Source organism: Triturus cristatus, chromosome 1_2 (genome assembly GCF_964204655.1).
Source record: "Triturus cristatus chromosome 1_2, aTriCri1.1, whole genome shotgun sequence".
NCBI lineage: Eukaryota > Metazoa > Chordata > Amphibia > Caudata > Salamandridae > Triturus > Triturus cristatus.
In genome coordinates, this window is record NC_140580.1 from 534,842,695 (window position 1) to 534,856,431 (window position 13,737).

General features: G+C 44.7%; 2 protein-coding genes across 6 annotated transcripts in view; one reads left to right on the forward strand and one right to left on the reverse strand.

The window, feature by feature from the left end:
- LOC146867580 (dynamin-binding protein-like) overlaps positions 1-10,883 on the reverse strand; it is a 220,977-nt gene extending 210,094 nt beyond the window's left edge. For 3 of the 4 annotated variants that reach the window (XR_014961792.1, XR_014961794.1, XM_085606344.1), the window contains exon 1: positions 10,836-10,879. Coding sequence is in view for 1 of the 4 variants with exons in the window: in XM_085606344.1 (XP_085462470.1) it covers positions 10,836-10,858 (23 nt within the window). In the remaining 3 variants the exon portion in view is untranslated. Of the gene's footprint in view, positions 1-10,805 lie in introns of all 4 variants that reach the window. The other variant, XR_014961793.1, reaches the window with a different exon arrangement.
- CRTAC1 (cartilage acidic protein 1) overlaps positions 1-13,737 on the forward strand; it is a 1,509,269-nt gene that overhangs the window by 492,664 nt on the left and 1,002,868 nt on the right. The gene's annotated exons all lie outside the window — the stretch shown is intronic.

Consider the following 13,737-nt stretch of genomic DNA (forward strand, 5'->3'; position numbering starts at 1 on the left):
CAAATTAGTACGCTTGGTGCACGCCTGATGGAAATATTAAACATATTGGCTTTGCCAAGGCCATTTACTGCTACCTGCCGTAAATGTATCCCATCCCTGCAGGGTTTCAAATACTAATTCTAATTCCTGCTTTTGTCTTTGTGTCCTATAATGGAAGAGTTATTTGTTTCCTGATTTTTCTGGCCATTAGTAAACACCTAGATGCAAAGAAAGTTGAAAGTTGAACTCAATACCCTTAAACACCCCACACACACCCACTTTAGCATGTAGTACACCTTGTTGTAAGTGGTATATAAAGGAAGGGGGGATATGGACCACTGCAAGAGAAGCATTTTTGTCAGTACTGTTTTAGATGTTTATTTTTTTATCTGTTTGTCTTAGTAATGTCTTTAGAGAGTTTTAAGGTGAGTAGCATAATGGAAAATGTGAGACAAACAATCTTGCAAAGAAAATAACTGCTGGATGTTAGACCAGGCATCCTTGGTGTAGTTTTTCCCTGTACATTTTTGCCTTCAGACCTCCTGTTTGCTAACTCTGTTTTCGCTGTCTTTAGGATTCTGAACATATTTCCACTGCAAACCAGTACTAAAGCGCTTGTGCTCTTTCCTTACAACATGATAGAATTTGCTTGTATCCAATCAGCATATTTAAATTACTTCTAAGTCCCTCGTAATGTGGCAGTACCTGTACCCAGGGCCTGTAAATTAAATGCTACTGATTGTACTATCCACTTTAAACATGTGTCAGGCCTGCCAGTGCCTCCTGCACACACAATTTGAAACTGCAATTTCGACCTGGCAAAATAAATATTTTGCCAGTCCAAAACCTTCCTTTTTAATACATATAAGTCACCCCCAGCTTAGACTCTGGACACTCTGGACATGTAAAACTCTTAAGTTTTACATGTCATTGTAGTGAAAACTCTTAAATTAGTTTTTCATTACTGCCAGGCCTACCTCTCCCACAGGATAACATTATTACTTTTAATAAGCTGTTATTTCCAAATTGGAACAGGTAACACATTCATGTTTGATGTCTTTGGAATTGCTTTTTATGTTTTTACTTTTTTTAAAATAAATGTTAATATTTTGCATAAACAATGGTTCTAACCCATACAATACAGTGATACATCCTTTACAGCTTCCCCATTCCTATGCCCAATCCCAAACGTTCCACGCAGCAATGCCTTTCAAGCAAATATCACAGAAATGTATAGTGCAAGTCCCCATTCAAGGAGCCCAGGTTTCAGTCCCACCAGATCCAAATGGTATGTAAGCAATCGCTAACATCTCTTTATGACTGAGCAGTCCTAAACATCTCCCCCTTCTACAGAGTTTTTTTGCACACTATATTCCACTTTAGCACCAGCATATTACTCCCAACCGCCCCATGTCTTGTCAAACCTATGTGGGCACCTCCAGCCTTTAAAGACTTCCCTTTCCAACAGCATGCAGCTATCCATACCTGCTTCTCAGTCTTGTATCCCAGGGGTCATTTCGCTCCCCCATTTCCGTGCGATATCTCTCTTTGCTACCATGCAGCCTAAATTTATCAGGAGCTTCTCGTAGTGCGTCAGATCCATAGGGCCCCAAATCCCAAGCAAAATGAGTTTATGCTGCAGTTCTATGTTGCATCCCACATCACTCATTCTACATCCATTTTAAACAGTAAAATCCTCATATAATACATCCTGTGGAAAATCTTCAGTTGAATTAAGCGGTAGCTTGCCTTAATAGCCGCTTCCAACAGGATTTGCAGCGCCGACTGCCAGTCTTCTTCATCTATCGTACAAAAGTCCTGTGCCCAGCAATCCCTCAGTCTCCCAAGCTCTAGTTGTGTATTCCTTAACAGCGACCTGCACATTAGTGAGATGGCCCAATACATCTGTCCAGTAATCTCCTCACCAGTAAAGAGGCCTCTTGTGTCTCCTCCTCCCTTGGAATTCAACTCTGGAGTGTGGGTCGCAGCTACATGTATTCAAGCCACTGCGTCCCAGACATCTGATATTCCCTCTGCAGGTGCTCGAATGGGACAATCCCATTCATGTCCCACACATCTGCCAGTGTTGAGAGGCTGATGTCATTCCACTTCTGGAATCCCTGCAGCATTCCGACAGGTCCCAATCTAGTCCCTTCCTAAAGCAGGGTCGTTGGGGTTAAATGTTTGTCCCATTTAATTTCTCTATTCAATCTGTGCCACACCGACACCACTGTCAACATGGCAGGACTTGCTGCAGGACCCATCTTCCAACCTTACAGCAAGTGCAAGTAACTTTTATAACCCAATCCCTGTCTCTCCCTTTGGAAAGGTGGGTCATCCTAGTCCACATAAGCCCAGCCATTCTTTACGCTAACCTGGGAGAACTAATAATGCTTCCTGACATGTGGTAGCGCTATACCCCCTGCGATTTGGAGCGCTGTAGCGCCGACATTGCAATAAGGGCTGTCCCCCTGCCCACAGAAGCATAATGAGCAGAGCGTTCAACTTGGTAAAAAAGGCATCTGGGATATGGTACGTATTGTTCTGTAACACATAGAGGAACCTACACAATGCAATCATCTTAAACATTGCCCCTTTGCCAAGTGTGGAGTTTGGCAGTGAGTTCCAGTGTCAGAGATCATTCTCCAATGCTTTTACCATCAATCCCAGGTTTGTTTTATGGTGGGTATCAGCTCCCCTGGTCCCCCAAATGCGGAGGTAATTTAATTTGTTGGTCTCCACCCTAAGCGTTAGCGGCAACTGCTGTTCCAGCATCCAGCTCTCCATCGGAATCAGCAGAGACTTACCCCAAACCAGAGTATCTCTCATAAATACGGAAGATATCACATAATCTGGTGAGAGACTAGGCAAGATTTACAAGATACAGCAGTATATTGTCTTAGTAGACCCATTTCTGCTCTTCCCAGTCCGTGCCTCTAGTCCATCCCCAGATCTGGGCATCGATGTTCACCCATTCTGCCAGCACCTCCACCGCTAGTGCGAATAGCATTTGCAATAGAGGCCAGCCCTGTCTCATCCCTCGCCCAATCTGAAATTCCTGGGAAAGGCAACGTTTGAGCTTTGCCCAAGAAGATGTCTCATTATAGAGTAGCCGTACCCATTTTATGTACTGGGGTCAAACCTCAACTTACTCAATATTTCAAATAGGAATGGCCACTCGATGGAATCATATGCCTTGTTGGCATCTAGGGAAACAATAACCCATGGTTCTGCTCCCGTCCCGGTAGGAGCCTAGCAGTTATGGAGTCATCTGAGGTTCAGCCTAGTGAACCTGTGCGACAGAAATCCTGTCTGCACACAGTGGTGGAGTAACTGGTCCACCCAGAACAGTCTATTTGCCAACACCTTCGCCTGGACCTTGGCATCTACATTTAGCAGAGATATTGGCCTATAGGAATCACATCTGTCCTGAGGCATCCCTTCCTTGGTGAAGAGGACAGTGGATACTGTGCGAACATCTGCCAGCAGTTTCTCAAGTTGATACGCCTCTTTATATATCGCATGTAGGGAACGCAGCAACGTTCCTGGCCATATTTGGAAGAATTCTATAGTAAACCCATTTGGGCGAGGAGCCTTCCTCGACTGCATCTGTGTTACCTCCTCCATGGAATGGTCTGCTTCGAATTCCCTCCTGCTAGCTGAGCTCAGTTTTCTCATTCGGCAGTCCCGCAGGAACTCCCTCACCCATGTCCCAACCAGTCTGGTCTCGTAGTTGTCCGTCATATAATCTGCAAATGCCTCTGCTGTGTTCCTGTTGCCACTCACTGTGTCCCCGTTCTCCATCCTAAGCTCCCTAATGTATAGCCCTTCCCTCTCCCTGCTTCCCAGGTAAGCCAGTAATCCCCCTGCTTTGTCCCCGGCCTCATATATCCTTTTCCATTTGGCTAGTTTTGGCTAGTAGTTTAAGTTTTGATTTCTTGGTGCCTACTACGTGGTATTCTTCCCGCTTATGTGTGAGGTTGCGGTTCAGCTGGGGCATCAGGGAGGCAACATACTCCTAATCCAACCAGAGCAGTTCTGTCTCTAAGTCTGAGAAGCACCTACTCCTTCTCCTCTTCTTACCCCGAGGTAGGTATCTAGCCTCTGTGAATCTATGAATGGTTGCCAACTATGTCAGGAAGCATTCTAACCAAGACAGCACATTGGGTGCCCTGGAGTAGAAGGAATATTCCCTCTCCTGTCCATGTGTAGCGTGTCATATGTCACCCAACCCAAGTGCCTGTGTGAACCCTTCCAACTTCCCCGCTGTTGCCTCTCTCTTTGGCCTAGTAATCATCCTGTCCAACTGGGAATTTAGCTCTAGATTGAAATCACCTCCCAGCACTGTAAGGGCTGTGGCATGTTTGCCAACAGTCTGCCCTGATGTGGTAGAGTTACTGCCTGCAACCCTGGTTGGGCGTACACATTAATCAAGACTGCATCTTTACCTTTATATATCGCTAAAGAACAGCCAACTGCATCTGAGCATGTATGGTGACATGGAATGCTAGTGAATATTTAAGCAAAATTACAATACCTCTAGAGCTTCATGTATATTACACGCTGCTGGCCACTTACTATTTCCCCCGTCCAAGGCAGCAGTGTTGGGTGCCCACCATATGTGTCTCCTCGAGTAAAACAATTTCAGCTTTGTACCTAGTGAGCGACTTGGAGACCAGCCCACTCTTTATTCGGTTTCCCAGAGCATGACATCCCAGGTCAACAGTGACAACCCTTGTTGCTGTGTCATGGGGTCTGTTGATTTCTTCAACCCTGTCCATGGAAGTGGACCTGCTCCCTATTGCTACGGTGAGTACCCAGTAGCTGTAGCACAAAAAAAAAAAAAAGCACAAAAAAAAAATTATGGACCGAATTCTGAACAATGCAAGCATTCACCCCCAGTCTGGGTTTAAGCCACTGTTCTCTTGCTCACCATGTCTCCCCAGTTTGGACCCAGCCAAATGAAAATCAGTGTTGACTCTGCTCCTCGTGGGAACATTCCAGCCGAACCACCAAACCAAGTCCTCCCTGGACTTGAAACAAGCATCCTAGGTCTGGTTTCGGGGCATCACCCAGATGGTTGCGACTGGGGGTGAATACATGCATTGTTCAGCATTCTGTCCATCATTTGTTTTTTTTGGCTTTTGTCACCCTGAGTGGGAAGGGTATGCTGGGACGTAGGTACTGTGCTCACTGTGCCATCGGATTCAAGCTAGCCTGGCTGATGAGGGGTGATGCCCCGAAACCGGTCCCAGGATGCTTGTTTCCAACCAGACTGATTAGCATATGGCGGAGTCCAAACTGGGGTGGCGTGGTGAGCAAAACAATGATGGATTAAACCCAGATTTTGTGACTGGGGGTGAATGCTTGCATTGGTCAGCATTCCGTTCATCCTTTGTTTCTTTTGCTTTTGTAGCTGTCTGTGTCAAAAACTAAACCTCAAATCCCAGTTCCATACTTCCCAAGCCGATTGAAAGAAATTAGCCCTTTCTTTATATATGATTCTCAGCTTGGCAGGAAAGAAAAGATTGTTTTCATATCCAGTTGTTGTAGAATTGTTTTTACCGATACAAAGGACCCTCTTTGCTTTTGTACTAGGGCACTATATTCCGGGTATATGTTGACTTCACTCTTGCAAAGAGACAAAGGGCAGTGTTTGTGTGTCATCTGCAGGATGTTGTCACGGTCTTAAAAGTTCATCAGTCAGGCAATAATTGGTTTGGGAACTGCCCCCGGTGCAGGTGCCAACCCCGGAATCCTGGTGGCTCTTTCCACTGAGAAAAAGCATGAAGGCTTCCCTTGTAACACTGTCTCAGTCAGTCAGTCTTCGACAAAGAACTCCATATTGGGACCCTCAGCCATCTCCGGCACCCCGACCAGTCTCACATTGTGCCTTCTCGATCGCCCATCGGCATCTTCCAGGTGGTCCACCAGGCTCTTGAGTTCTCTGGCCATGGTGTTGCATTTCTGTGTCAAGTCTTTCATTGTCAGGCAGACCTCATGATCTAGTATCTTGAAATCCTTTACTCTCATTACAATTTTCTTATGGCCATGCCTCAGGATCCCCACCTCATTGACCACAGCAGCTATTTCGGCCTCCAGCATCACCTTGGTATTTTTAATCGCCACCAGAACCGTTGCTGTGTGGGTCTCCAGCGCCTTGCTAGTACTGTCCCCTGACAATGGAGCATCTGCAACCCTCTCCATCTGTGAGTCCTTCAGTCACCCCATAGCTGGTTCGGTTTCCCCCTGTATGCTGTTTCCCGTGCTCACCCTTGCATCGTTGCCATCCATCTAAGCTTTTACCTCCCAGTTGTTGCCAGCTGTCCACACCGCCGCTTCCCCTAGTGTGCCCCCTTCCAAATCCACAAGCGTTTAGGGCTCTGCCTTCCAGGCTCCACAACAGGCACCTCTGTCTCCCACTGGTGAGGAAGCTACAGGCCTAATCCACAGGTCAGAACCCTCCACTCAGGCACGCCATGTTGTTAGCCAATGGCAGGGCAATGTACAAGGGGCCTCAAGTCTGCTTCCAACTGTGCTATGCACCTGGATACTGCAGTCTGCTTCACTCCTCCAGAGGGAGGGGGACCCCCAATCCAGTCATCATTCCCTGTTTCTCAGGGCTCAGGGGTAGAGTGGGCATCAGCAGAAGAGGGTAGGAGCCACTTCCCCAAGCTTGCCAGTTCCAGCCCTAATGTGTACAACCAGTCCCAGGTCTCTCTGACTCTGACCCCACTCAAAGCAGGTCTCTTGCCCACCAGAGCTGGGGCAGGAATGATGCAATCAGGCGCCCAACTCCCTCTGTGCACCTGGGATACTCCACCAGCCGTGCCTGCAATTTCCCGGAAAGCTTGGCTTCCTCAGGAATCAGCCCCGCTGTCTGCACTGTATCGCAAGCACTCTCAGATTTGGAAATGACACTGCTTGATCTCAGGGTCCTCCCAGGCAGAACTCCAACTATGGGCTTCTCAAGACAGGGGGAGGGGAACAGTACCCTATTACAATCATCCCTTATCCGGTGCTCAGCACACAGCTCTTTGCACCGCTCTGCTCTGGTCCTTCAGCTGGCACGCGGACCGTCTCCAATGCAGGGCGCATTGGTTGTCATTTTGAGCCTGCTAATTTCCAGTTTACAGCTCTCCTCCTCAGGCATGGCATCCGCTCAACTCTGGTGGTGCCCCTCCACACTCCTCCCCACCCAGGGTCCAGTGGACAGTGAAGGCAGGATTTCTGGCTTCGGGTGTCCTACCAGTCCGAGAACCATGATTCCTGACCTAATCCATGGCATCTCAAGCCAAGACCCTCTGTCTTTGGAATTAAAATAAAATATCTTAACTTGTGGTAAAGCTGGATGCTTGAAAATGCAACTTTTAGAATGTTAGCGTTGTCGTGCCATAGCCATTTGGTGCCTGCAACCTACTGCTGTGTCACATGACTGGATGTAGTTGACAGGTGGAGTTTGTATAGTTCTCATATAGATAGCCACACAATAGGGAGCTTAGGTGTGCCTAGATCTCTGATGGATGGGAGTGGGGAGCTGGGCACAGCCCCACTGACACTTGAATAGGCGGGGTTGTGCCTCCACACAAAGGACTGCATACCCCCTGTATTTAGCCCGGAGCCAGGGAGTGAGGAAGGCCGGGCACCTGTGCACATCAAGGTCAAGCCTCTAGAAGCTTCTCCCACTTCAAAGGCAGAACTGGGTGCAAATATTGGACCTCAGACACCATCTCTTCAGTACACTTCTGGACCTGTGGATGCTTTGTCAGGAAGAAGGGCTGCTGTGATGCTGAAAGGACTATCACTCTGCTGGACTGCTTCTCTGCTGTGCTGACCTGGTGCCTCTTGCCTTCTTCCCTAGGAGAGAAGGACTGGACCTGCATCTGTTGAACTCAGGACCCCAGAGTGACTCAAGGGCTAGTTGGCTGTCCTTCTGACTTTCCCCTCAAGGACTGAAGGCTCCCACACCCTAGACCCCTGCACCTGGAGTTTTTCATCTGTGAGTCTACCCAGCCAAGTGGTGCCATTCAGTCCTGGCCCCCTGGAAGCAGTGGCAGCCAACAATTTTGGCAGGGAGGGGGGCAATGCACATGCACTCGCACACACAAACATGCGCACAAGCACGCACACATGCACACAAATGTACTCATGCATGCACACACTCTCATACCCACGCACTCACACACATGCACTCACACACACTCACTCACATTCCCATTCATTCAGACTCATCTACCTATTCACAACACTCGCAACAAATGATTACATTTATACATACATACACTGTCCCTCTAGCCAGTCTGAGCTCTATCACAGTCGGCCTATATTTGTGACTTTGTACCGTTCTGTGCGATTAGATCTCTTCAGTTGGCACTTAGTGCTTTTTGCCACCATTGTGACCGAAAATTTTAATCTTGCACATCTCTGATTCTACTAATTGGATGTTTGTGGTTTTAGTCATGTTTTATTTAATATAATTATATTTTTTTAATCTGGTGTGGGATCCTTTTTGTGTGGTGTTTCCACTTTAATACTGTTTAATTTTTTGCACAAATACTTTACACATTGCCTCTGAATAAAGCCTGACTGCAATGTGCCAATCTACCAGAGGGTGAAGCACAGGTAAAATTAGGGTTGGCTTGTGCCTCACCGTTACAAGGATTGTGGTTGCTGCTTGACCAGGACTCACATCCCAGTCAACCAACAACAGAATTTCTTACACTGGAAATCTCCTAAATGTAAACCATTAAATTTCCAGCTCGCAAATAGTTTCGTGCCCAAAAACCTTTTTATTAATCATGTCACTCTTAATTTTATGTATTTGTATTGTAGCCAAATGTTCTAACCTCATTGAAGTCCTCACCACCAGGTTAAAAGAAGAGGCAACTAATATATCCACTTCTTTTACCACAATTCTGTTGCCACGGATGATGAATTTTCCATTCCATTACCAATGACGCATTATTTCTAAGGTGATGCATTTAGAGAAAATGGAATACATCGATTTCATGGTAAATTAGTTTTATGTTCCTCTTTATAGAATTAATTGCAATTGGGATTTTCAGTTCTTTTACTGCAATCGGAATACACCCCAACTCGCGCATAAAGGGGAGTATGACTATATTATCTCCTTCAAGAATTTCTAGCGCACTGGGTGGCGGTAGTGGTAAATCAGATGCTCATAAACGCTAACCTCTGCCTAAAGTTAAAAAATGTGCCAGTGCTTTATTGTATTCATTGCATATTTGTCGTAACTGATAAAATTCAATGAAAAGTGTTTATTGAACTGTTGCTGACTATGATGTAATCAACACTATGGTGTGACCGATATCCTGTGGTTCAAAAGAAAACCATGCATTATATTTGGAATAAACAATCAAAAGTCCATTTAGTTCAATGGATCTATTATGTCTAGGAAAAAATCAAGTGCTATGTGAGATCAGTGCTTAATTCGTAAACAACGTAAGTGCCAGGGCCCTTGCCAGGAGGCCTCTGCTGCTTGCACCATCGATTGCCCCTTTTAGTGCTGCCAATGACAGCACCAACACAGCTACTAACCATCACACTCCTACAAGTGTGACAATTCAGACTATTCCAGCCCCCAAAGCTATAAGAATGGCTTGGGCGGCAGCTATCAGCACTTTTTATTGTATATTGCATTAATAAAGAACTGTTGTTGTGTTCATCTCTAAATAAGACAAACAGCGCCACCATGTAGCAGACTGTTGTAAGTGAGGGTGTTAACAATTAGGTGCCGGTGCCAAGCACCGGAAACCACCGGGTCAAATGAAGCACTGTATGTAATACATAGTCGGAAGTGTACATCTGTAGTGGGAAGACAGGCAAATAGACTACACCTGGCTTCTCCGAAGAGTAGCAACAACTTAGAAGTGGGGCGTCATTACACCCTAACCAATTGCACTGCTGAAATACGCTGCTTTGGCGATAATATTCCTTCTTGGTATTCCTTGTATTCCTCATATTTCATTCTGTTAATTCATCACAAATGTTATCAACTTTCCTTCGACCACTTTCTGAATCCACACGCAGGATGTGAAATGCCATTTTCATATTTTCTGATGTTCCCACTGTGTCCATCCGGACCTCTTGAAAGAACACGGCTGAAGCAAAGTTAATCTCTGACAGCACTTTATTCAATAAAAACCCAATGCATTTCGGGCCAAACGCCCTTCGTCAGGGGTCACTATAAACAATGAAAACAATCACCAATTAATATATTAGCTGTGGTTTGCGTACTGAAGTGCATGTTTGATTAACAAAACAGATTACCTTGTTGCTTTATTTATATCTCAAGCATTTTACATGTAATCAGTCCCTCTTTTTTGCAAAGCCCCTGTTACCCCACTGTGCGCATAGCGTGCCAATATGTCAGTAATACCATTCTCCTCCGTATTTCTCCCATTTACTTAGATATTATGCAAATCTTATCCATCCCTGCCCACTAACAGTATGCGTTTAATGCATTTTCGTGCCGTCCGTTTCACCGCCCTTATAAAGTGTTAATCAGCTCACTACAAAGGTTTTACATATTCTTTAACCATCATTTGTTTTCACCACATCACTCCACTTTCCGTTTCTCCTTTATATAAGCGCATTCGTTCCTGTCGCTTTTCAAGTGCTCTTAAACTCATTACGATAGATTTGCATGTTATTTAACCTTCATTAGTTTTCTACAATGCAACACGTTATTCTACCCTTCATTTCTCATTTATTTGCGCGCATTTATTTCTACCGCTTCTTAAGACCACTTTTGCATTAACCTTCGCGCTTAATCGTGACTGTTTCATACACTTAACGTTCCTCACCTTTAATCTCCCTACCAGCTCTTTCCGTACCTGCCGTGAATCGTTAAAACCATCTGTGTTCATCTGTGTGTTTCAGCGAGCCATTGTTCACTTCCTATTCCTCCCACCTTTAACCTATCACTCTGACCTCCTGATTGGCTTGTTAATTGAATTCTCCCGCCATCCCAGTGCAGCTATTCATTACACTCACTACTTTTGCAATGATGGACTCACTTTCCCATGATTCACTTCTTTAGTGCAAAATACTATCTGGTTTCTCAACATGTACATTAAACAAGTTTATGTCCATATATCAATCTTTGAGTGTGCTCAATTCCTGTCCCGATCGTTATGAAGTTCCTTTTCATATTGTTTTCCACCGTCCTTGATGCATCACGTTGTTATCTCAGTCGTGTGGATTCCAACATTACTCATTATTCTAACTCATTTATCCAATTTTTAACAAGCGGGTGCTATCCCCAGTGCTGGGCATACATTGATACATCATCAGATAGGGAAGCGGGATGCACACCAAGATTCATAATTGAATTTGATCACAATTATTCATTGAGTGCATGCAAACTGGTATTGTGCCATGCCCAATTGACACTATAAATAACAATAACTTAGAAGTGGGGCGTCATTACAGCCCACCCAATTGCACTGCTGAAATACGCCTCTTTGGCAATAATATTCCTTCATGGTAATCCTTGTATTCCTCATATTTCATCCTGTTAATTCACCACAAATTTTATAAACTTTCCTTCGACCACTTTTCGAAGGAAAGTTGATAAAATGTGTATTTATAGTGTCTATTGGGCATGGCACAATACCAGTTTGCACGCACTCAATGAATAATTGTGATCAAATTCTATTATGAATCTTGGTGTGCATCCCGCTTCCCTATCTGATGATTCTCCAAAGAGTAGCTCATGAGCTACTGGTAGCTCTCCAACTACCTGTGAGTAGCTCTCCTGCGTGCTGCTCACTTTCTAAATTAAGAAGTTGCTGTTTGCCTGAATGAATTAATATATGTATACTAAAATTGAAAAGTGTGTTTTTGATATGAAAATGTGTGTATTTTCAGAGCTCATAAATTCGAAAATATATTTAAAGCGGATATTTGAATGGTGAATTATGCAGCACTGTAGCTGTGGCCATTATGGATTACCCTTGTAGGGGCATTTCAAATTTACTGAGCCTTTTTTATATTACTGCTGGCAATCCTGCACTGAGGTGACCACGGAAGGTAACCTTGCACGGGGTGGCCACTAATGTAATCTTGTCCGTGAAAAACACTAATGATATTAGAAGCTCAGGATTTGTTTCATTAAACATATGTAGCTCGTTAGTGAAAATGTTGGAGGCCCCTGACTGAACTTTATCACAGGTAGCCTGGCGTCAGTCTTCAGTAGGTATTTGCCCCCACCAACAAATGTTTTTGTTGCAGTCAGGTGGTGCAAATATCAATTGTGCACTCGTCTCTGGAGCAAGCTTCGCTAAGAAATTAGCCTAAATTGGTGGAAAATTACACCAAAACCGTACAAAATTAGCAGAACTAGTAATCTTGCATTATGTATGTGATTTTTCCCTATGTTTTTAAAGTAGTGTTGTGCTACAGCACCTAGGCGTGGCACCACACGGGAGGCAGGGCGCTCTGGTAGCGGGCTCTCAATGGAAAAAGCCAAGCATGGGCACAAAACTTCAACTGCTAGGAAACCAATCAGACTCCCTATCGTCTCCTGTTCCTGATGTTTGCACTGTCTGCATTTATTTTTAGAAACGGAAAAATGCCGAAAACATATATATTTTTGAATCACTCTCTCCAGCTGTCGCTCCCGACTGCAGGGCAACACAGCTGTGCCCTCTGACAATCCAAGGAGTTTTAAAATAGACCATATTTCTTAATGATGCTCAAAAATCTGCAGAAGTTCAGGTGTGCTAGCACTACAGTGCTGATGTCTTCAGGGGAGTGTCTGGTTCCTTGGTATACTGCTACTCACTAAAACCCTGCAGTCATTGGAGAGTGAGCATACATTAATCAGTTAAATAAACATGGAAATAAGCGCAACTTAATTTTTTTACAGACCAAAAATAAATACAGATAAAATCCAATAAGATAAGTAGAGTCAGAAATGATTTTTAAAAAAAATTCAGTAATGCAATCCCAGAAGCTCTAGCTTTTCTCACCTCGTGCAGACATACATTGCAGCAGAGATGATGCGCAAAACTGACAACTCTGTGTCCATCTGTCCGTGATGTAGGTCACATCTGTCCTACTTCTTTGATCTATGATGGAGGTTCGTCCAAGTTAAACATTTCTGGAAAGGAGCATTACTGTATGTTGATGGATTCCAGGGATGGACTATTGTACCATCTCCACAGTGCTGGCTTTGCCCTTTTTCCTGTTCGACAAGAATAGCAAAATAGATTCGGATGAGATTTTCACCCTGAAAAGCGACATAGTAGTTGTGAAAAAAGTGTCGGCCTTTTATGTGATACATTTATTTCAATAAAGGAAATTAACGTACTTATTGGTCACACTAATTTCTGTGGTTGGCTATGCCAGGTTGGGCACGCCTAGTAGGGGAGTGCACCTTTGGAAGTTGTGAAGAGGGATAAACTGCCCCTTTGTGGTAAGAACAGTAAACTAAAGGTCAGATTCCTGGTGCTGAGGGGTCTTCTCTCAAACCCTCTGATGGCCATACAATGGCGTCCGTTAAGTCAATCCATTGCTTGACTCGCAACAAGACATTAAGAAACGTTCAAATGATGACCAGGATCTACGAGAGGTGGTGGACTGTGATCATCGTGGCGGTGCCGGTTGGAATTTATGGGACAAGTCTGTGGACCCACAGGCTGATGAGTCCAACCTCAGACTGCTCTGAACATCTATGTAAGGAGGCTGTGCAAATACAAATATGGGATTCTTAGACCAAGGCGAGCAAGTGTT